Source organism: Chelonus insularis, unplaced genomic scaffold (genome assembly GCF_013357705.1).
Source record: "Chelonus insularis isolate UGA/USDA-ARS -01 unplaced genomic scaffold, ASM1335770v1 contig_339_pilon, whole genome shotgun sequence".
NCBI classification, from domain to species: domain Eukaryota; kingdom Metazoa; phylum Arthropoda; class Insecta; order Hymenoptera; family Braconidae; genus Chelonus; species Chelonus insularis.
This window is the reverse complement of record NW_023276505.1, coordinates 304,940-329,971: the sequence shown is the minus strand read 5'-3', so window position 1 is coordinate 329,971 and position 25,032 is coordinate 304,940. Positions and strand designations below refer to the sequence as shown.

At 34.9% G+C, this 25,032-nt stretch overlaps 4 protein-coding genes and 1 long non-coding RNA gene across 5 annotated transcripts; 4 read left to right on the top strand and 1 right to left on the bottom strand.

The window, feature by feature from the left end:
- The first annotated feature begins 3,896 nt into the window (after positions 1-3,896).
- LOC118066280 (uncharacterized) lies at positions 3,897-7,358 on the top strand. Its single transcript, XM_035082201.1, has 4 exons — positions 3,897-4,008; positions 4,072-4,226; positions 4,386-6,484; positions 6,998-7,358. Exons 1-4 carry the CDS (start codon positions 3,897-3,899, stop codon positions 7,356-7,358), a joined length of 2,727 nt encoding a protein of 908 aa, XP_034938092.1.
- Positions 7,359-9,672: 2,314 nt separating this feature from the next.
- Positions 9,673-10,767, top strand: LOC118066279 (uncharacterized). Its single transcript, XM_035082200.1, has 3 exons — positions 9,673-9,797; positions 9,962-10,115; positions 10,195-10,767. The coding sequence occupies exons 1-3, from the start codon at positions 9,673-9,675 to the stop codon at positions 10,765-10,767; spliced, it is 852 nt and encodes a 283-aa protein (XP_034938091.1).
- A 581-nt stretch (positions 10,768-11,348) lies between these two features.
- On the top strand, positions 11,349-12,402 carry LOC118066295 (uncharacterized). The gene is made up of 4 exons (XR_004690227.1): positions 11,349-11,420; positions 11,530-11,536; positions 11,863-11,904; positions 11,982-12,402. It is a non-coding gene; the product is annotated as an uncharacterized lncRNA (long non-coding RNA).
- An 8,312-nt stretch (positions 12,403-20,714) lies between these two features.
- Positions 20,715-21,612, top strand: LOC118066347 (protein FAM32A-like). The gene is made up of 3 exons (XM_035082322.1): positions 20,715-20,952; positions 21,047-21,182; positions 21,272-21,612. The coding sequence occupies exons 1-3, from the start codon at positions 20,870-20,872 to the stop codon at positions 21,392-21,394; spliced, it is 342 nt and encodes a 113-aa protein (XP_034938213.1). The 5' UTR covers positions 20,715-20,869; the 3' UTR covers positions 21,395-21,612.
- A 66-nt stretch (positions 21,613-21,678) lies between these two features.
- udt (protein undicht) lies at positions 21,679-25,027 on the bottom strand. Its single transcript, XM_035082317.1, has 9 exons — positions 24,748-25,027; positions 24,411-24,677; positions 24,173-24,330; positions 23,945-24,092; positions 23,172-23,598; positions 22,912-23,087; positions 22,582-22,821; positions 22,259-22,491; positions 21,679-22,180 (listed from the first exon to the last, which is right to left on the bottom strand). Exons 1-9 carry the CDS (start codon positions 24,800-24,802, stop codon positions 22,004-22,006), a joined length of 1,881 nt encoding a protein of 626 aa, XP_034938208.1. The 5' UTR covers positions 24,803-25,027; the 3' UTR covers positions 21,679-22,003.
- Between the last annotated feature and the right edge of the window lie 5 nt (positions 25,028-25,032).

Below are 25,032 nucleotides of genomic sequence, written 5' to 3'. Positions count from 1 at the left end.
ATTTATTCATATTCTATTAGAATGATTCAAAAATTTTCCTTCAAGAAATCATTGTTTTGATGAAAATCCTAAATTGATATGAATTATTTAATATAAATTTCTATTATGGCAGATTAGTGCAATAAATTTAAGATTTATAAATAAAATAAAATTATTTTTAATAGAAATTTCTACTTGAATAATAATAAATTTGCAAGAGTTATCTCTTTCGTGTCTGGGCACTTGTAAATGATGATTCAAATGGGGAAAACCATTAGAAGATAGAAGTACTATAAAATAGTTCAAGACTTCTTTCAAAGTTCTGGTAGTTTACAATTAGATTTGTACATATTCATTCAGAAAAAAGCTAGTTTTGTCTATTTTAGAGTATGTTTACGTGACTTTTGAAATTTTCAGAGGATTTCCCCATTTCAGTCCTCATTTAAAAGAGTTTAGACGACCTGTTGAGTACTGGGACGACATCTTAGTCTACATAATTGTGCGCCAAAAACTAAACTCCAGGTCTATAAGAGCATGGGAGCAGCATATTAGATCTTCAGATGAACCACCAACATGAGACAAGCTGCAATCATTCATCATTTCAAGATCAAGAACCCTGAGAGCTATCGAAAATTCTCACGGAAGAAAAGCTGTATCTTCTCCACGGAGTCAACGTCCGGGACTTAAGAGCCATTTTGTCAGTCACCAACCAAACAAGAATGAAAAGAAATCTACTGATTCCTGCCAACTATGCTCAGCGAACCACAAGCTGTTTCGATGCCCCACCTACCAGCGCAAAACTGTTCGAGAAAAGACTGACTTCATCAAGAAAAACAAACTCTGTTACAACGGTCTTGATGTCAGTCGACCTTTCGATGCCAAATATGTGGTGAAAAATACCATAGTTCACTGTATCAAAACCAATCAGAATCAACTCCATCAAAAGTTATCTTAGCAAACGCTCAAATAAGAGCTTCCAATAGCATGGGAAAAACGATGCACATTCGTGCTCTCCTGGATCAAGGATCAGAGATATCATTAATCTCTAAAAAACTCAACAACTAGAGTTAAAAAGAAGACCATCATCACTTCCCATCATTGGAGTTGGCGCACAACAATCTGGGAAAACTAAAGGAATTGCTGCAGTCATCATTCAACCACATTTTGAGTCAACATGTTAATGTATCTTAAATGCGCACATTCTTCCGCAAGTCAACGATTCCAGCTCAAAAAACCCAATCAAGAACTTGGAACCACACCAAAGATTTGTGTCTAGCAGATCCGAATTTTGCTGAGCCTGGAACGATAGACATCATTATCGGAGCTGACACCTATGGACTGTTATTGAAAGAGAAGATCGTTCAAGCTCCCAGAGCCCAACGGTTCAGCTGACTAAATTAGGTTGGATCATCTCAGGCCCAGCTAGCAGTTCCCGAGACGCTCAACATGCTATAGTACATCACTGCTCAGTCGACCACAATCTTCATGAGCTGTTAGAGAAGTTCTGGCGTCAAGAAGAAGTTAGATCCTCTAAAAAACATCTATCAACTGAAGATGAAGAATGTGAGAAAATCTTTAGAGAAACTTATTCAAGAAACCCAAAAACAGGACAGTACATAGTGAGACTTCCATTCAAAACAGACAGCAGCAACTTAGGAAACTCAAAACCATCCGCTACTCGAATGCTTTACAATCTTCAAAGAAAATTTACCAACGATCCTGAATATTATCAACTCTATTCAGCTTTTCTCCATGAATATGAGCAACTTGGACATATGGTTCGACTTCCTAACAATACTTTATCTCTAACTTCATCATTTTTTCTACCACATCATGGCGTTAAGCGCGAGTCTAGCACAACAACCAAACTAAGAGTTGTTTTCAACGGATCATGTAAAACAATGGATGGTCAGCCAATCAACAGTCTCCTCCATGCATCTTCATCACCACCAAGATCTTTATGCAAAAGCTGTGGGCTATTAAGTTGCACTGGGATGATCAACTTCCTCCAACTCAACATAAGACATGGACGACCATTCTCCATTCATTGGAAGGTTTAGATACCATCAGCATTCCTCGCTGGCTTGGAATCTTATCAACGTCAATTGTTGAAATTCACGGATTCTGCGACGCGTCGCAACTAGCTATGTCTGCAGTTGTTTACTGCGTTACTCGCCAAAACGATAAGATTATCGCCAATATCATGTGCTCCAAGACAAAAGTGGCACCACTGAAACGTCTCACCATCCCTCGTTTAGAACTATCAGCAGCTGTTCTGTTAACAAAGTTAACATCTAAATGCATTGAAATTTTAAAACTACGGCAAGCACCGTGTTACCTCTGGACAGACTCCTCCATCACCTTCACCTGGATTGAGAACTACCCGTCACGGTGGAAAGAGTTCATCCACAATCGAGTCTGCTTGATTCAAGAAATGCCCCCGAACGCACAGTGGAGCCACGTCTCTGGAGACTAAAACCCTGCAGACTGTGCTACTAGAGGTGTTAGCTCAACGGAATTAAAAAACCATCCACTTTGGTGGAACGGGTCTTCATGGCTACAACAAGAACCTGCTAATTGGCCAAACATGCCCGCAAAAAGAAAACAACACGCCCCAGAAGACTTAGAGAAACGACCATCATTAACACCAGTTGTTGTTCACACCACAATGATGTCAACCAGCTGGGAGCTTTTGTACAGATTCTCTTTCTAAAACAAACTAATCAGGATGACGGCAATGTGTCGAAAATTATCAACAGATTCAAAAAGCTCTCATCACCAGGAATCAACTCTCCTCTCACTCCAGACGAACTCGAAGACGCTACTAAGTATTGGGTCAGAGTCATTCAACAACACAAATTTATGACCGAATTATCATTGTTACGACGATCAATGGATCTACCTAAATCTCACCCTTTGATCAAACTGTTCCCATTTATCGACCAACAGGGTCTCCTGCGAGTTGGTGGAAGACTTCGCAACTCACTTTTGCCAACTAATTTAAAGCATCCGTACATCCTACCAGAAGAATCCAAACTATCAACACTCATCATCAGAAATGCTCACGAAAAGACCATGCACGGATCAACACAGGAAACTCTTGCATATATTAGACAGAACTTCTGGATCATTGGAGAACGGCATCCCATTAAAGCCTTCATCAAAGGTTGCCCCAAGTGCATTCGGTATCGAGCTCAAACTGCAACTCACATCATAGGCCGACTCCCACCGTCTAGAGTAACACCAGGTCGAGCATTTTTGCACTCAGATGTTGACTATGCTGGACCATTTATCACCAAGACGTGGAGAGGTCGTTCAGCTAGAACTTATAAATCATGGGTTTCTCTGCCTATCAACATCAGCACTCCATCGAGAACTCGTCACCGACGCCTTCATAGCAGCCTACAAAAGATTTATATCCCGACGTGACATTTGTGCAACACTAAGCAGTGATTGTGGGACAAATTTTAAAGGAGCTGACGCTCAGTTGAGACAATTCTTCAGTCAACACTACTGAATTGCAACAAATCAGCTCAATTCTCTCCGATAAAGGCACTAAATGGATCTTCAACCCTCCATCATCGCCCCACTTTGGAGGAAAGTGGAAGGCAGGTGTCAAATCGATGAAACACCACCTTCATCGAATTGTAGGAGAAACGCTTTTAACCTATGAAGAATTCTCAACAATATTGTGCCAAGTCGAAGGAATTCTCAACTCTAGACCATTGTGCCCACTTATTAATGATCCCAATGATCTAGACGTGCTTACACCAGGACATTTCTTCGTTGGTCACGCCATCAACTTAATTCCAGAACCGAACCTCCAACACCTAAAGGTCTCACGACTTTCCAGATGGCAGGATCTGTCATTTATGACTCAAAAATGTTTCTTACAATTTAATGGTCGCTTTCTCATTATGGGGGATTTTAACGCTCATCATAGTTATTGGAGAGATAGCCGTAATTTGGTGATGGGAAATAGAATAGTCGATGCAATGGAGTCTTCTAGAGTCCAAGTTTTGAATACGGGTAAGAAAACCTTTTGATCTCGTCAATATTTAACTGAGTCTGCAATCGATTTATCACTGTCAGACAGCCAGACGCTTTTATCTTGTGATTGGAATGTAGGGGACGACCCATGGGGTAGTGACCACTATCCCATATTTATTGAATTGAGTGTTAAAACAGGAAAAAGGGATGAAGTGAAAGATAGAACTCGTCTGTATACCCTCAACACTGATTGGAAGGTTTTTGCCGATAAAGTAGAGCATAGGCTGTTAAATATTCAGTCTTCACAACATAGAGAAAAGAAACTTGATAGTCAGATCAGTTATTCCTCGTTTATCAGTATCCTTCAAGAATGTCTTGAGAATAAGAATAATTAGGGGGGTCGTGCTAATTCACAGGGCCTTAATCCAAGACGTAAAAGTAACCCTACATGTGTGTGGTGGAATGAAGAATGTAGTAGACTCATAAGACTCAGGAAAGCTGCCTTGCTTAAGTTCAAATTCGATAGTAGTGCGAGTAACTTCATTACTTATAAAAAGGCGGAAGCCAATGTTAAAAGTGGACTCAAAAGAATCAGACGAGAAAGTTTTAGGAATTTTTGTTCAGGTTTAACTAGGTTTACCAATCCGTCGTATATTTGGAAGAGAATCAAGTGCTTTCAGAATAAACAGACTTCATCAACGAGGAAGAAGGAAGGTAAGCCAGAAGTTCTTGATAGAGTTCGACAAGCTATTTCTTCGTTGTGCCCTCCGTGGGCTTCAACCTCAATCCCGCAGCTTCAAGACTATGGTGATGAATTTTTGGATCTTCCTTTTTTGATGGAGGAATTAGAGTATGCGTTGGCTTTCGTTCGAGTCAGAGCTAGCCCAGGTATTGATAAAATAGACTACAGAATTCTTCGAGAACTCCCAATGATAGCTAAGCAGGAATTATTACGTCTCTTCAATGAGATTTTTTCAACTGGAAGTTTTCCGGATGAATGGAGGAGATATCGTATTTTTTTTATTTCAAAAGGCGACGGTAAAGGAGTGAGACCAATCTCACTAGCTTCTTGTGTTCTTAAGGTGCTAGAGCGTATGATAAACAACAGACTGAGCTGGTGGTTAGAATACAATGATCTTTTGCCTTCTTCTCAATTTGGTTTTCGAAGGGGGAAGTCATGTATTGATAATTTAGCGATACTTACCTCTGAAATTCTTTCGGCATTTGAAGATACCGAGTCGGTAGTAGCGGCTTTTATTGATATAAAGAGTGCTTACGATAATGTGTTGGCAGATGTCCTCATTGAGGGACTCCAGGATATTGGCATTCCAAGGCTTACTTTACAATTTATCTACAATCTAGTTGCAGCTAGACATTTAGAATTTAACTTTGAAGACATAAATGAATCTTTCAAATCAGTTCCAAGAGCGATCAGAATTCTGGAAGAGGCTATTTCAGTAGGAAATAGTTTTTTAAAGGCTAGTGGGCTGGAAATTGCTCCCGATAAAAGCAAATTGGTTGTTTTTGAAAAGGAGGGACTCAGGTATAACTGGTCCCTTCAAATTGGTGATAAAAGCATAGTTTCTTCTTGTACGGTCAAGTTCTTGGGAGTGATATTGGAGGAGTCTTTAAGTTGGATCCCCCAGATAGAGGCAATATGTTCTGAATGTCAGAATCCGCTGGCAATAATCAGTTGTTTAAGGGGTACTTGGTGGGGTGCCGACCCTGTGGTGCTAATGAGATTATATAGAGCTTTAATTAGAGCTAGGATAGAGTATACTGCTTTCTTGATGTGTAATGTACCAGATAAATATATGGAAAAATTGAATAGAGTTCAATACAAAGCCATAAGACTGGCTTTCGGTTACAGAGCATCCACTCGGGTAAATGTTATGTTAGCAGAAGCTCAAGAACCACCTCTTGAGTGCAGGTTCAGATATTTAGGTAGAAATTATATTTCTAGAGTGTTTACTAGTAGCAGTCACCAGCTTGTACCGATTCTCGAGGGGTTGTTGTCTTCCTGGGAGAGGGTAACAGTTGTACGCCGTAACAAGATGCCAACAATTATAGAGTGCTATCAAGATATAGACAAAGTTGGGCACTTACTGGAAGCCTCTAAAATTTCTTTATGTTTTAAGTATGAGTATCAAGCACTCTGGTTTGATCCTGCAGTCTCATTTGAAGAAGGGTATAGAATCAAAGAGTCTAAAGATAAGAACCGTGAATTTGATAAGATATTTAGAGATCTGTTGGAAGAAGCAGAGTGGTTTTTTACTGATGGGTCAAAGATGGAGGGCAAACCTTTTGTAGGGTTTGCAGTAGTAAGAGGGAATGATGGGACAACGTTTAAATGGCGTACCACGACGTTCGCATCAATTTATTCAGCAGAAGCTTTAGCCATCATAGAAACGTTGATGCTAATATCTCAGTCTGAAAGGACAAAATTTGCTATCTTTGCAGACGCTCGGAGTGTTTTGCAGGCTATTAAAATGAAGCCAAAGATAAATACAGGGTCGTATCTAATCACGCGTACTCTAGCTTATATCGATTTAAAATTGTAAAGTCTCCTAATTGTGAATGCGGTGAGGAGGAAAATGATGAACATGTTTTGTGGCAATGCCCATTATATGAGGACCAAAGAAAATTTTTAGTTAAGAACTTAATTAAAATGAAGGTTTTTCCTCCTTACAGCATCAAACCATTTTTGCAAACTATGTCAATTGGTATTGTTTCGGAGTTATGTCGATTTATTATGAGTATACCTTGTTTTATTTAAGTTTAAATTTGAATTTCGCGCCATAAGTATATCAAAGTGCATACGTATGTACCTGATAGACCATATGTACTCTTGAGTTAGTGATTAGATAGTCTTTTCGTAAACTAAAGATCTCATTGCGGTCAAGATGGTCTCAGGGGTACTTAGCATAAGAGATGTCAGTATTGTTTAGAATGTAAGGTAAATATTGTTAAAGGAATCTAAAAGTCTATTTTGAATTTGTATTTTTGTAAAACTAGTTTTGTACTGTAGAGGGCAGAGTGGACGTAGTCCGAGCCCATATTTTTCTTCAATACAAAGCTTTTGGAACAAATGGTCCACAGAATATCTTCAAAGATACCTAACCACTTACAAATGGAGAAGAGAATCCAACTCTATCCAAGAAGGAAGTATTGTGTTGATCACCGACGAACGGTACCCTCCACCTAAGTGGCCATTAGGACGAGTTAAAAAACTCTACCAAGGATCTGACGGAGTTGCACGAGTAGCGACAGTGAAAACCAGCACGTCAACATTTACAAAACCTATTGTTAAACTTTGCCCACTTAACATAACTTCGGAATCATGGTCGTCGCCGGTGTCAACGAAGGCAGGCGGGAATGTTAAAAAATAAAAAATGGCTCGTATAGAAAGAAAATGTGTTTAAATCATAAAATCAACTCCTGCCATAAGTAAGCCACATTTCCTGATCTCCAAGCCATTCCAGATGTCCTAATCATAAACTTGAGAACTTCCTGAATCCTTTAAACCCACATGTGGCAAAAGGATTTACCCAAACTTTTTATTACTTTCTTCTGGGTGAGAAATTTTCTACCACCTCTCTTCCTTCTACTCTTATCGCGAGTTACCCCTACAAGGCCCATTTTCCCTCTACTTGGAAAAAACCTTCAAAGATAGAGCTGGACAATGGCCAGCTCCTTAGGAGTTTCACCCGAGTCTACTTCTATTCTTATCGTTTCTTGTATTCGTTGTGTTTGTTCTAATCTTTCGTGAGTTGTCTTGGTGGATTTGTTTCCATTTGTGTTGTCTTTGTGACCTTTGTGACATATCAAGGCTTCGTCTTACACTGGTCATCATATCACCCCTCAATGCTGATGAACAACCTTTGGGTGAAGCAACTAAGTTCGCTGTTTCTACTATTCTCACGAAAGGTCCAGGAAGCTCAACAGTGTGGTAAGAGATCATTTGTCTTCTGAATTGAGGTCTGCATATAGACAAGCTCCTCTAAAATGACGCTATCTAGTCTTTTGGCTGGGTCGAGCCACTAGATCGACTCCACGTCAATCCCTGATCTTCCCTAAAGATCATATTGATCAGCTAGCTATAAAGTGATGATTCTCATCATCCTTTCCCTAGCCACTGATGACCTGTCCAGGCTTACAACTTAGGACAGTAACGTTGAGTTGCTTATCACTCAGACAGCCAATTATTATCAAGGTCTCTACTAGAGACATCAAGGCTCGCTGGAAGATGTCAATCATCCTTCCCTAGCCGCCCTCGACCTGTCCAGGTTTACACCCTGGGACAGTTGATTCAACTGTCTAACTCAGACAGCAATCTTCTCTCTCTTTTTTCAGCTACTTGTCATCAGCAGCCAGCTCATCCAGTGCTCACCTCGCGGATCCTCGGTTAGCTGATCAGCTCTCATCACTCATCGTTGCTTTTGTATACTGACTTCATTGAAGTTAAAGCATATTAAAAATCCGAAATTAAAACTCAACATCTTTGTAATACTCTTTTGAACAAAATGGTATAATTTATAAATTGAGAAATTCAGTTCATTTTCCATTTTTGCTAGTTTTTTTGTTCTGCAAAAAAAATGGCTGGACCGATTTTGCTGAAAATCTAATCAATTCTGAGTTACATAATTACGCGTCGAATGCAATTAGTCCTACATCGATATCATTTTTTGTTCTCAAGATAATCGAGGCGAAAAATAATTCCGAACGCACATACGTACATACGCACACACGCACACAGACGTTTACTGGAAAACGATCGTATTCGACTCTGGGGACCTTGAAACGTGGAGATATGTCAAAATTCAGGATTCGCAAATTCGGACCCATTACTATAACTTCCCACTGGGAAGTTAAAAATTATTATATTTTTGAAAAAATTTTAAATTAGAGATATTTTTATATTTATTAAGAATTTTTTCATTTAATATAGTTTTTGATTTGAATATAAATTTTGAAATGAGAGAATATTTTTTTTACCACACATGCGGTGAAAATGCCTGTTTATCGTATGGGTTTTCGGTCGGTAAATGTCCAATTTCCCACGAATGGCCCCTGTTCCTAAATAAAACACGCTGGCCCAAAATAAAACACGGCAAATGGCCCCTGCGCCATCTGTCGTTGTCGAACAGAAATTTTAACATAGAAATAAAACACGCTCTTTCCTAATCTGAAAATCTTCAAAAAACCTTCAAGTTTGAGTAGTTTTTATTGTTTTATTAGTATGAATAATATGGATGCTTTAAACATTTTTCAAGCCTTAAGCGCGTTTTTGAAAATAAGGATTTAGATTGTTTTCAATAAATACTACTTTAAGACAAAACTGATGGAGCATTTTAGATTGTCTAGGGATTAGAAAAATAGTATTTGAAAGAAATTTACAATTGAATTTTATTGTTTTATGGCTTTTAACTGAAAATATGCTCATAATAAGTTTCAAAGATTCATTTATTTACCATAATTTATTATCATCTCCTCCTAAAATAAACTTTCAAATCCACAACGAATTTCTTCCACTAATTTTTTTCATCATCGTTTCCTCCCTAAAAGCAAAAATTTATCCTCAAACAATTTGAAGAGACATTTAAGAGACAGTCTTTAGACATCTCGTGTCCAAAACAGTTCGATTTATTTGAAATTTTAAAAACAAGTGTGCGCAATTGTGAAAGATTGAAAAAACAAGTGATCATGAATCCAACGGATATAATTCCCGATAGTGATCCATCGAGTAATGAAGAAGCATTACCCAGTGAAATTGTTGAACGGGCGAACGAAGTTCGGAACAATTTGCTATCTGTCAAATCCCGAGACAAGTATGAACAAGTTTATGAAAAATTTATGAATTGACGAGCAAAAAATAAAATTAATTCGCTATCAGAAACAGTTTTCATAGCGTATTTTAGTCTTTGTCAGAAAATCTGAAATCATCAAGTTTGTGGACAGTGTACTCGATGCTACGATATGTGATTCACCTAAGACACGCTATTAACATCCATGATCATGCGGGTGTAATTGCTTTTTTAAAACAAAAGCATAAAGGTTACACACCTAAAAAATCGAAGGTGTTGAATACGGAGGAGATTGACCAATTCATTACTGAAGCCCCAAATTGTGAATTTCTCGCAATAAAGGTACGTACTTTTCAACAAATTAACATAAAAAAGATAATAAAGTAGTGATAATATTATTTATCAATTGATTATTCAACAGGTTGCTTTGATTTTTGGAGTGTCTGGTGCACGCAGGAGACAAGAATTGTGTGACACTACCATCGATAACATCATAGATAAAGGGGACATGATCATAGTCAATGTTCCTAGGACCAAAAATGATAAACCAAGATCTTTCATTGTTCAGGGACAATTTTACGAATTATATAAAACTTACGCATCACTCCGTCCACCTAAAGTGACTACTCAAAGATTTTTCCTAAATTACCGAAAAGGGAAATGTACATCCCAAGTAATAGGAATTAACAGTTTGGGGAACATGGCTGAGGTCGTAGCTACTTATTTAAAACTAGACAATCCAGAATTATATACGGGGCATACGTTTAGGAGGACTGCAGCGATCATTCTAGCTGATACAGGAGCTAATAACAGGGAGTTGAAAAATCTTGGAGGATGGAAATCCGATGCTGTAACTGAAGGCTACATTGAAAATTCCATTCAAAATAAAAAACGAGTCGGAAATCAAATAATGAACGCCATAATAAAGCAACCTCCACACGGAGAGAAAATTCATAGAAAAATTACTGTGCTCAGCACTACAATCGACGTGTGAAAGCCGAACATAGTCAATTTTGTACGGCAAAAATATAAAAATTATAATTAATCATAGAAAATTTAAAGGATAAAATATTCTTTCCTAAAATTCAGCTTTGTAAAATTTGTAAAACAGCACAGTAAAAAGTTCCATTCCCGACAGAAAAATATTTTTTAATTGTTTTTCTTACAAAAATTACTATTTAAGCTGCCATAGAGTCCTAGACGAATTAATATATTTTACCATGCTGTCTTATAATTTTTCAAATGCTATCTGCTAATAGTAGAAAGAAAGAAAGAGAAAGAAGGTATCAACGCTGTTGAGCATGAGAATTATTTTAAACAAAAAAAATGATATCTCATTAACTATTAATCGTAGAGAAGCCTATAAGGGGTCATTTTGTTCGTAAAGCGATTTTCTAAAAATTGTACGCATTATGTCTAGATCTCGGATTCATAGTTTTCGAGATATTCTACTATTAAGTTAAAACAACGTGCATTCTGCTATTAACATAAGAAAGAATCGAAGGTCGGAAAAGATCGGGCATCTTCGAAGTTTTTCGAAGCAGGTTTGAATACGTTTATTGTTCCTCAGTACGTAATTGACTGTGTTATCAATAGAGAGTGATACATTATACAGTGACACATAAAAGTGCGTCATTTTGTAACGACGTAAGTAATCTTTCACAAACTTTAATAGCAACTACTATTTAACATTCATAATATCTATTATTCATTTCTTAAATAATTAACTGATTTTGGTATTATTTTTTATTTACAGTAAAATGGTAAGTAGTTCATACTAAATAGTCTAACTCCCACAACACAACTTCTGAGCCTTTTCTTGTCGAAAAAATGACAACAATTAAAAATATCGAATCAGTTTTTGTTCAAACTCAACTTTTGTAAAGTGCAAAAGTGTTAACAGTGTTAGTGAAATAGTGGATTTATTTATTAAAATTGAAAAATTTTTCTTTCGTTAATTATAAGTGATCAAAAGATGATGGTTTTTGTAGTAAAGTAGTCATTTTCCAGTGTTTTTAACCGTTGTCATTTTTTTCAATTACTAGTCAATTGTGTTCTTTCTCAATTTTTAGATAGTTTTATCTTACAGGATTTACAAGGGCATTTTGAACGTCCAGAAATTATCAACAACGTGAGTGTCATTAACTTATGATCAATAACTATTTGAACAAAGGACAAATAATTTATATTTAAAAATTTTTTTTACAGCCTATATACCAACTTTTATTAAATTCAGCTGATGGCAAAAGTGTTTTAAAATATTATCGAGATAATGAATGCTTGAAGAAAACCTTAAGAAATTTACTCAGCAGACTTATACTCAGCCCTGAAAAAGATAGACAATTAGAAACAGTTCTCTAAGTGCCATAAAGATGGCACTTAGATAATATTATAGTTTGTAGCAATATTAAAGTATGTCTTATTGTTAAAAAATTAATAAGTACATTCCTCTACGAAAAAAACTGAATGTTATCGATTGTACAACGATCAGTATACGTGGGATGTACTAAATTTGGATGACCTATTTAGCTTTAAGATTACGAATCTTGAAAGAGCATCTAATGGTGCGAAATTTATTCTCAAAAATTGGTTTTAATTTGAATAAAGATATATTTAATAATTCATAAAAGTGTTTTATCATTATCAAATTCAACCGCGATTCCTTAATTACCCTAAATCAAAAAAACATTATTAATTTTTTACGTTACAGCCTTTTTTTGAATCAAAAATAAATAATAAGCTGTAGAGAAATTAATACATTGATATATAAATATTGTTAAGCATACTTAGAAATTTTACTAAATCGATAAGGAAGTTTTCTAATACAGCACATTAAATTTTACCATGCCAGCACAACAATTTTTATGAAGCTATGACTAATACTCTTTATGTTTCAATTTGATAATATTTACGTTTCAATTTAATAATATTTACATGATCGTAAAATACTTTTTACTTTGGTCGTCGATCGCGCACGCATTATAAGAGAGCATGGTAATTTTTCTGAAATTTTCTCTACAAAAATTATATGATTTTTCTCTCCGTGCACCATCGACTTCGAACTGTCCACCAGCAACAGATAATCAACCCGAACCATCGATTTCTAGCTGTCCATCAACATCATATTATCAACCAGAACCATTGACTTCTAGCTGTTCATCAACGTCATTAAATCAACCAGGACCATCGACTTCTAGCCGTCCATTAACAACATATTATCAACCAGGACCATCTACTTCACGCTGTCCACCAACATTATTAAATCAACCGCCAGCAATAATAAACAATATCGAGGGAGAAAAAAGAATCGATTTGAATAAATTAATTGGTGAAAAAAATGTGATTTTCCAGATTTCCAACTGTAATGTAAATATATATGTTGGTGAAAAAGCGAAGAAAAATGAATAAACTGTTTTGAAAATAAAAAATAAATTTTTTTTATAAATTTTGTTTTTTTTGGTGCAGGGGGCTCCGCCCTCCGCACCCCCCGTTGCACCCCCTACGGATCCCACCCCGCCCCCACCTTGCTCCTGCTCTTTATCCGCATTTGTGGAAAAAAATAGTATGTGCAACACGGGCGGTAGCCGATTGCACACTCAGGCGGCTGAGCGCCGCCTTCTCGCAATCGTCTATTTTCCGCCCTTGTCACAATGTACTATTATTGGTTAATGATAAAGAATATTTTTATAATTTGAAAAGATTATATATAAATTTATTTTTAGATATAAATATTTTTTTAATATTACATTTGTTTTTTACAATAACATTTGTTGTATTTTTATGCATAAGAAATTTAATTCCTTTACGTAAATTTAATTAATTAATGAATAAAACTATTATAAAAAAAGATTCTATTTTAAATTTAATTAATAGTATATTAATTATTTTACCAAGTCCAGTTAATTTAAATATTTTTTGAAATTTTGGTTCTTTCTTAGAATCGGGTACACTAATAGAAGAATTTATTTGCTAGGACTAAATGAATTCATTAAAATTATTTTTCAGCATTTATTTGATACAAATAAAGATTTATTCGTAGCTAATAAATCTTCTTTGCTCAGCTGCCTAATATTATTATATTTATAAAACCATTAAAAATTCACACGGAATTAAATGGTTATCATGTAATAGCTTGTCGAGCTATTGTTTAAAAGAAAATATTAATTTTAATCATTACGAAACCGTTTTTTTTTATTTAAAAATTTTCAATAAATAAAAGTTATTTCATGACATAACCTAACATTTGATTATGCTTTACCGTCATTCTACCTTACCATCGAGCCTAATCATAGTATTTATATAAGAAATAAATATTTGTTTGCAGCTAAGAAATTATTTATTGAGCCAAATAAATCTACTCGAATGAATAATTTCTTAACTGTTAACAAATTTTCATTCGATTTCTCTTTCAAATAACATATTTATTAGCTGCTAAGAAATTATGTTAGTTACAAAGAAATACTTCTATCAGTGTATTATTATACAAATTTTAACTGGGTTATTTTTATCTTTACATAATGTGGCTAATATTAACTTTTTATTTTATAGAATTATTTATTTAATAAATGTTAAATTTTATTTTGGGTTTTTTTTTAAGTAATAATTATACTTACTTGATTGGGTATACAGGTTGTTGAATATCCTTTTATTATTTTAAGACAAATTTATATAGTAATTTATTTTTTCACTTATTTTATTGATTATTATATTAAATTAATTTGAGATTATTTAATTTAGATAATGATCTTGAAAAAGTTTATATTTTGAAAATATAATATAGAAATTAAAATTTTCTATTATCTTATATTAATTAATTAAAAATAAAATATCTAAATAAAATTTTAAAAATAAATAATTTATATAAATTATTAGATTGATTGGTAATACACCATCTTGGCAGGCCATAATGAATCCTTCGGTCTCAGAGAACAAGCCAGCTGACTTAAGGTATTGGAAAGTCAGCTGGTGTGACAATTCCTGTGTTTCGAGATGACGGTAAAACACACCATGTAAGGACTTTGCCACATGTTCGTCGAGCAGTTTTAACTGCTCGGTTGTTTTTATATCGACCTTTCGCTGCCCTCCGGTCAATTGCAAAAGCCTTAGACCGTCTGGGCTGCTAGGGTCGAAAACTGAGCCGAGGTTCTGCGCTGCCTGATATGCTGCTCTATATAGGAACGCATCCCTTCCCAATAGTTCAAAGCTGTTCACGAACTTGAGAAGAGGATCAGAGCTCTCATAGATGTCATTAGCCAGGCCTATCACTAACCTGTCATGTAGACACTCCAAACTTAGTAGTCCACGCCCTCCCAGATCACGGGGAAAGTATAGGCGTTGGACAAAAGATCGCGGGTGATGACTTCCATATAATGTCATCACTTTCCTCGTGATAATGTCCAGATCTTTATGCTCTTTTCGGAGCCATTTGAGAACTCCGAATGAGTATAGCAAGACTGGGATAGCGAGCATATTCGTGGCTTTGACTTTGTTAGGGCCTGATAATTCAGAGCCCGATATCCTCTTAAGTCGCTACTTGTACTCACTGCGGAGAGTATCTTTGATGACAGACACGTCCTGTAAAGGAGATTGTGCCTGTCCAAGATATCGGTATGACTCTCCAGCATCCAGATGTTTTATGATGCTCCCGTCTGTAAGCTCGACATTATTACTCCAGTTCGGCGATCTTCCTTTTCCTAAGTGGGCAACTGCGCACTTGTCTAACCCAAACTCCATGCCGATTGCACTGGTATACTCGGAAACAACCTCTAGGGCTGTTCGGAGTCTCTCAGGACTTGCCGCGTACACTTTCAAGTCATCCAATAAAATAGATGTGTGACTTTGTGTACGCGGTTGGAGACTCGTCCGGCTTTATATCCAGGCGTTCGGGGTAGAGTGACAGATAATGGCAGCAGTGAGATGCAAAATAGAAGAGGACTCAGGGTATCTCCCTGGTATACGCCTCTCCTAAATGGCACTGCTCTGGTAGACACTCTTGTTTCACCAGATGTTACGGTATCCTCCAGAGCGGCATCAGATGTTCGGTGCATCTCACTATTTGTGGGGGTACTGAAAGGCATTCGAGCAAGTAGAGGAGAAGCTCGTGAGATGTTGTATCAAATGCCTTTCTGTAATCCACCCAGGCCATTGACAAGTTGCGCTTGTAGTAGTATGCGTCCATTGTGACGCATCGGTCTACTAGCAAGTTTTCCTTGCAACCTGTCAAGCCACGCTTGCTGCCACGTTGTTCGTTTATCTGTCTCCATACAAGTTCTATTGCAGTCAAAATCCTCTCGTTCAAAATCTTCGTAAACAATTTGTAGAGAGTATTTAGACATGCGAAAGGCCTGTAGTTTTTGGGGTTGGACAGATCACCACTTTTGGGGATCAGCACAGTACGCCCTTCAACGAGCCATCCAGGAATGGGTGTATCTCCTCCTAGATATTCTGAGAAGATACGAGCCAGATGCTGGTGGGATGACGTCAATTTCTTCCACCAGAAGGTGGGGATTGTATCTGGCCCAGGGGCAGCCCAGTTCTTTGTGCCCCTTAGAGCATTCCTGATCTCATCCATGCTAACTCGTTGAAACTCTTCAGGAATTCGTGATAGATGTTCGTCACAGAATTCTCTGAAAAGTTGAAGGGCTGGAGTGTCTACATCTAGCGCACTAGCGCGACCATATATTTCGGTCCAGTAGGTTTCGACTCTTTCTGCACTCGGAGGCTCATAAGTGACAGGGGCTTGCGGCTTAAGAAAGCACGAAGGGTCAGATTGGAACAATCTGTTGTCCCTTCGTCGCTTGTACCGCTTTGCTAATGACTTTTTAATGGCCATTAGCGATCTTATTTTGCCTGTGTACCTCTCCTTTAGGATCAGTAACACAGCCGTATTCAAAGTGTGATGTTCACCTCTAATCTTCGCCATGATACGCCGAATTCTTGGCGTATAAGGCCTGTGAGTATTTAAGTGATCCATCACACTCTGAATACGAGATGCACCCTGTCGAGCCTTCTTGATCTTACTTGCAATCTGTTCGATGCATCTTTTCAGGCTTAACTCAGGATTGACAGGTGTTCGTCTGCCCTAAGTAAACCCTCGAGCCACATCATAGACTGCATTGTTGAGTGCGAAAAGGTCTACACTATCTGGTAAACGATGGTCGAGATCTTGGTTGGCGCTAGCTAGATGTTCTGCAGAGAGCGTAATTTTCCGGAGAAAATTACCCTCTCTGCTGGTAAAGTCCTGTTGGTTGGCGCCCTCAGGGGGAGGAGATGGGGGTTCTGCAATGAGAGAAGGGCGGTACGGAAGTATGCTCCACCTCGGTGCGGCTGTCTCGGGTGTCAGTGAGACTTCGTCCTCAGTCTCTGAAGCGTTTGATATTGAAGAGTCAGAGTCTGACTCCTCTTCTATCCGCCGTCGAGACTGAGTATACCGCACCTGCGATGCGAGCGCCGCCTGCGTTAGATGTTGTAACTCTGGGTGCATTTCGCACCACAGAGTATGCAGGCGCCTGGCATAGTCTGAGGTCTGTGGCTCGCATCTCTCCCAACACTGCATCAAGTCCCGTCTCAGCTCCTCTGTCCACCTGAGACGCTGTAGGGGTGGTCCGTGGTCTATATCCATATTGGAACGTGTCATAAGGCCCCTCCCAACTGTTCCATGGCCCTCATCCGAAGAGGGCCGGTTGTGGGGGGCCGGTGTAGGTCTATCAGTAGGAACCTGTTGAAATCCTTTGCAGAGGTGGTTAGCCCACTGCAAAGGTGGTGATGTTTAACGAAACCGAGATGGATAGTTTCGTTCCTCACGCCCAGAAGGCCATCACCTGTGAGGAGGAAATACCGGCTGTACGGACTTATTCCATTACCGTAGCGAGAGGAGCACCCCTCGGCCAGACATTATTATTATTATCATTATTATTATTATTATTATTATTATCATTATTATTATTATCTTGCATTTTATAATTATTATTATATTATTATTAGAAATAATGGTTTCGTTAATTATTATAATATTCCTACCATTATAATAATTTAATTAAATTAAATATATTAAATACCTCTAGCGAATGTTTTAATATAATTATATGTATAATTTTTTATTAGAAATATTAAAAAATTGAATTCAATTATAATAATGGTAAGAATATTATAATAATTAACGAAACCATTATTTCTAATAATAATAATAATTATTATAAAATGTAAGATAATAATAATAATAATAATAATAATAATAATAATAATAATAATAATAATAATAATAATAATAATAATAATAATAATAATAATAATAATAATAATAATAATGATAATAATAATAATAATAATAATAATAATAATAATAAAATTTGAAGAAAAAATATAAAGATGTAAAAATATAATTGCATATGCTAACAGGTGGCGCATGGTAACATTTCACCACCAGGAGGCGCCCAATAACTAGTTATCTAGCCAACCAGAAGGGTTTTTCAATCACATGAGATTTGATTCTCAACCTGTGCACATCGTGTAATTTTCGCTGTGATATTTTTGTGAAAATACAAGTGCAATTGTGTTTTTATATATTAATTGCATAAGTAAAACATAAAAATGAACATTTAAAAGTAAAAGTGAGTGTTTGTGATTAGAAATAATTAATTTATACAGTTGAGGTGAAGTGATGAAACAATGTCAAACCGAAGTTCCGAAAGTCGTAAAGGGATGATCCCTTCACGATGGTTATCATGTCCTCGCAAAAATTAAATAATTCAAATTAATAAACAATAAATTTCTCGCGTTTAAAACACCACCTCGATAACAAAATAGTTGAATGGAGTTTCAAGAACGGTCGTTGGGTATTTATGCGCGAAAGAACCGATAAATATTTGCCAAATTCGTTCAAGACTGCTCAATCGATTTTAAATAGTATTAACGCGCCGGTAACGTCTGAATGTTTAATAAATTCTATTAGTAAATTTAAGTTTAACGAGAATTGGGAGGATTGCTTGCCTCCACCAGCCAAACGACGGCGATAAATTAATTAGATTTTTTTATGTTTTCAATTTTTAGCATAAGTTGAGCAGATTAGAGTCAGTAAAATTTAATTATCATGATCAATGATTAGAACAGTGCCTATGGTAAATCATTACCAACGCACCAATATGAGATCAATTATTAAAAAAAATATTTTTTTATAGTAATTATTTCCAATTGAAGTTTAATTTTGGGAATCTCTTTTTTTTTTTTAAATTAAGTAATAATGAGTAGAGTAACATATTAAAAATGTATCTTTTTTTATTACAATGCAATACAGCATTTATTATGGGCTTAAAAATTTTTTCTCGACTATAAATGAATTTAATCGAACTATTTATTGGTAATCAAACATATTGTATCTGATGTAATTTCTAACTTTTCTAGCTCTGGAAATATGAATTTTCTAGATTTTATACTAACATGAAAAAATAAACTTGAACAAACATACTGCAATAAGATTAATATTATAACTAAGACTGCTCTAATACATAATATAGAATATTCAATTGCCAATGCAAAATTACCATAATTATGGTTGTTAATTTAAAATTTATAATAAATGATTTGAAAAAACGTATTACGGAATCAGAAGACCAGTTAGCATAAAAAACAGAAGAAGTTCAATCGTATAATAATGCAATGGTGGCATTGGAGAACCAAAAGTTTGAGCTCATCCAAGGTAAGGAACATTTTCCGTCTTACTCTATTAAAATGCGATCTTTTTCAATATCTTATAAAATATATTTACAGAATTGCATGAGGTCAAACAAGAACTATTGACATTCGATTCGTTAAAATGCGTCGAATTTAAAGAAAAAGAAGAATTATGCAATCATAATCAAAACAAGGACATAGCAAATGATGTTACACAAAATAATTCAGAACTACTGAGAGTATTAAATGAATTACAAAACCAAGTGAATGTGGTATCAAACGAAAAAAGTGCATTAGAAGAGAAATTTAATAAATGATAGCTATAGTGAAAATAATATAACAGAAATTATTATCTAATTATCTTAGTACATGATTTTTCCTCATATTATACATCCCCTTATAGTTCTTTCAATCTCTCAAAAAAATAAAAATTATTCATTCATAATTTTTTTTTCTCAATTTGACATATTACATGCACATTTTCGCGTCGGTTTCGTTCTCTCCGCCCAAAATAGTAATTTCAACCTTCCATTGATTGAACTAGTAGTCAGAAGGTTCAACATTTATCCTACTGAACGGTGTTCGATTCCAATTACGGCAAAATTTTTTTTTATTCAAATTGCATGTAATTGCAATTTTATCATGCCAAAAATGAGTCTGAAATTTCAATTTTCGTGTAAAATTATTTTTCAATTAATCAATGACAAATGAGAAAACATTTGAACGGAGCCATGAACCTTTTTTTGTACAAATACATTGATAATAGGCTTTTTAACAACTTATTTACAATAAAAAATAGTTCAAACAATCCGCGGCAAGTTCCGGCACTTCGCCGGCAAGCTCTACCTCTACTCTCTGTATACAGAGCCAGTATATATTCATTTGCTTTGTTTACGTTTAGATATCATAAGCTTCATGCTTGGTAACAGAGGGTGGGAGCTGTGCTTGCTTGTCAACCGTTCGAACTCGCAGTCTTCTCTGAAAAATAAGATGGAGATAGATAGATATATTCTGTGCTCTGTCTTGCTCAGAACAGATTATTCTGAAATTTGTAAATTTCTTGGTGCCCTAAGGCTCCCTTTTTGTAGTGCACCCCTGTAAATTATTATTTTTCGAACGATTTCTCTGTTACCTACTCAATTTCAATTGATATCGAGCTTCGGCCTTCCGCCGCACAACGCGAGAGCGTAAAGTCAACTCCGGGAAACTTTGAGTTCAGCCCAAGTTTAAAAAATTCTAGATTAGAAACTCAATGTAAAAAAAATACACTGGCGACACGAAACAGCCACTTCTGGGCTTCTAGGCAAGACAGTATTCTTTTTCTCGACTGTGTTTTCTCAACCTCAAAAAAAGTGTTAAACATAACAATTGTTTAAACGTTTTAGTTAATTTACCATCGGATAATTTCATTAAATTTTTTATTTACAATGCCTTCATCAGCTGATGATCCTTATGCTCAAGTGTCGAAAGGAGCTTTGAAATTAAAAAATGTTGAAATAATTAGTAAAAAGTGAGTAATTATAATTGATGTGTAATTAGTACTATATGTAAGTTACAATGTTTTCATATTGTTTAATTCAAATAAATTCTGACCATTTTTTTAGAAAAAAGCGTAAGGAACAGAAGAAGAAAAAACTCGTAGAACTTTCGAAGGTTGTTGAAGAAGAAAGTAATTCTAAGCTAGTAGAAATTAAGAAAACAAAAGCAGAATTAGCCTTTTTAAAAATGCAGGAAAAAATGGTAAATTAATTTGAAAATGAATATTAATTATTACTATATCTTATTATATGTTATTGTAACGATTATATTAATTGAAATTTTTATTGCAGCAAACGGAAAGAATTAAACAGAAGGCTTCTAAAACACATAAACAGAGAGTAGAAGAATTCAACAGACATCTAGATAGCTTGACAGAACACTTTGATATACCTAAAGTCAGTTGGACAAAATAAAAAACTTCAATGTCTTTATTAAGTGTAGACTTCTTGGATAATTTATGGTATTTTAATGTTTTAAGATTTTTTCATTTGAGATTAATCACTTAGTGTTCTGCAACGAATACGTAATTGTAAAATAAATACTTCGTTCAGATTAGTTCTAAAAATAGACATGTAATTAAATAAGAAACATTAAATTAATTTTTAATTCTATTTTTATTGTGCTCAAAAACAATAATTTTATTAATTAATATCATTGTAATTAAAAATATTGTACAATTCTATAAAAATGTTATAATAAAAAAATTTCGCATTTACATTTTTAACATTATTTATAATTTTTTCGAATAAAATAAGATCTTTACATGAGTATGCAAATATTGTAGTATTGTCATGTACGTAAAATAATAAAATTTCGATTACATACAAGGCACATTCAAAGGCATGCCAATTATTAATTATAATATTTAAGTCAATTGTTAGATACGTAAACTTAAATTGTTACTATGTAAAAACGTTTTAACTTATGGACGGAGTCATTTGTTTAAAAGGTCTAAAATATCATAGAGAAATTTTAAACACTTCAAATACCTCAATTTAGCAGCTTATATATAATGTAAATTCTTATAAGTAACATATGCTAAATACAACAACGGTAAATAATTTGATTAGCGGGGCTATTGTTGTAGTAGAAGAACTTTGTCCAAAACGGAAGATTTTAATGCGATTTTCCGTGACGAGCCAAGGATTTGAACCATCATTAAAATACATTGGACACTGATCGCGTTCTCTTTCATATTCCTAAAATATAATAATTGATTTTAGCAAATATTTTCCTTATAATTTAGAAATTTTCTAATTTTACAAAAAATGTCTTACTGTCATGTCTATTGCTACCGCAGCTCCTTCTTTCCAACTGGTACTTTGAACTCGTTGCCTGATATCACAAATGGGTCCTGCAGACTGTGACATCAAAATTCGGTTCAATTCAGCTCTTTGATAAACCCAGCAACGATATTTACTAAATGGATCCAATTCGTCATAAGTAATCAGATAAGATTTGAGATTCTCTTTCCAATATCCAATACATTTCATTTTATAATCAGGGTCGCCTAAACAATTATAAATAAAATTATATCATTGTTAATATATGCTGATATAAATTATCTTTTAATTAATTTATAACTGACAAATTCACTTACTGTAAATATCAACAGGTCGTCCTAAATGATCCACTGATAAACAGTAATTTTCATCAATGGCAATTTCTTTTTGATCAGGATCACACACTGAAAAATCTGATATATTTTCTCTACAATGGATATTTGGTCTTGGTGACAAAGTTACACCACCCAAAATTCTAGTTTCAAAAGGTATGTCTCCTTTCTGAGTGAACATAAACTTTCCAGCAACTGGACACCTGACAGGAACAGGGAATTTCGCTGAAAGAAATCAATAAAAAATTCTTTATTAATATTTTTTTATCAACAGATTTCATAAAAAATATATCTTAATAATATTTGTATTCATACCAACAAAATAATCATAATGCCATTCAATGCGCTTCTGATCTCGACGATATTTTTGAATAAATTTATTCCATGAACAAACTGTAAAAAAGTCGTTCTGGATCACAGCCAGTCCTTTCCTGTATCTAATAATGTTATGGTGACGAGGAACAAAGTCAAAGCAAATGTAATCTTTTTGACTTCAATTGAAAAAAGATAAATTTGAAAATTATTATTAAAAATAATATAAATAGAGTGTATTATTTATCAAGTAAAAAACATACCATCCATCAACAGTAAGTCGAGCCATCATAATTCTACTATCACGTTGCTCTTGACATACGTAAATTGTTTTACGGAAACGTCCTTCATCTGGACGCCAAGTTTCAATAATGTGAGTTTCATTAATTACTACATCAGCTTCATAATTAGCTAAATTCACCCAATCTCCGGACATGTTCTGTGGTAGTCGACAACCGGGAACAACTACTTCCGATTTTACTGGAGTTATATGTAATCTCTCAGGACTCTTCTCTACTGTTTTTAAAGTATTGCATTCAGCTGTAATTGACACTCCTATATATAGATCATCCTCACGATTTCTTAGAAAACATCTATATTTTTCGTCTTTTCGTGATTCTTTTGTGTTAGCAACAGCAAAGAAATGATCTTTACCCTTGAACCAATCACCCAAACAACTATATTCAACAACTGAAAGTATAAGATTCATTGAATTATAATAACAAAAAATATTGGTCTACATACAACCCGCAAGGTTCGAATGACTAACATTCCAGTGGAAAGAATTTTAATTATTAAAATTTAAGTTATCGAAATAAACAGTATAATTTATAAATTTCGAAATTCAGTTAATTTGCTTTTTTTCTGCACATACGTTCATAAACACATACACAGCCATTCACTTAAAAATTGTTGCATTCGACTCTAGAGACTTTGAAACATGAAAAAATATATCTAAATTTGGGATTCACAAAATCAGATCCATTATAATATCTATCCACTGGGTAGTTAAAAATAAATAAATAATCAATTTTACCTCCATCAAAAGTTCCTTTCATATTATCGCATTTTTTATATGTGATATTAAACTTCTGGTTTGTTATAAGAAACTGTGATCCTGGATCTTGACAGGATCTAATTTGTGCATCTGGATTATTACACTCTCCAGTAAATCTAAACCGATTCTAAAAAATATGTATACAATAAATTTCCTTTCAATTTACAATTTTAACTTTTGAGAACATGGTATTTGAATTATTTTTACCTGATAAGCAAACTGCCAAACACCTTCTAAGGCAGACCTACAGTTGACAGGTTTGTAATTCTCTGAAAATAATGTGATATATTGTTGACCGAGTTTAATTCCTCTACAAACATTTTCAAATGTTGGGTTCTGATCGGGCGATAAGTTAACACAGGATACTGTAAATAAATAAAATGTAAATAATCAAATAACAAGATTTTTTAATAGCAAATTCTGAAGAATAGAATGATCGCCTTACGCTCTTCTTTTTCCAAAACGTTCAATGTTCTTACAATCAATAGTACACAATGATAGCAAGAATTTTTTTCAAAAATAAAAGTATAATGTGACTGAGAAGTTTTTTTTACTTTGATGCATCTTCCTCGATCTGACATGGTTTCAGAATCAATAATAGTTCGTGTATTTCTCCCATTTTCCCACGAAAACCAATCTCCTCGTATCACTTCCGGAATAAAACACTCATTGTTGTGTGTTAGAGATGAATTTTCTTGAGAATAAACAGAAACTAGAAAAAAATAACGATTAATATAACAGAAACACCAATGTAATCAACAGGTTAAACAACAAGACTTTACCACATAATGAAAGTAAAAAAACTTTGAACAACGAGAGCCACTGTAAATGACCCATTTTATAATAATTTTATTGCTATAAATAATTTTTTACACTAATTGCACCAATTATTAAGTCAAATAATAAAAAATATTGCTCCACAAAAGTTTAATTCATGACTGAGTCATGTAAAGAACACATAACAACGCACACGCCCTAACTGTTTTGTACGTCACGAATCAGAGAAGCTCTTGACGTCAATTTGTGTGTGTAGAAGTCCGGCAGAGCATCGTTTTTATATTGCATGG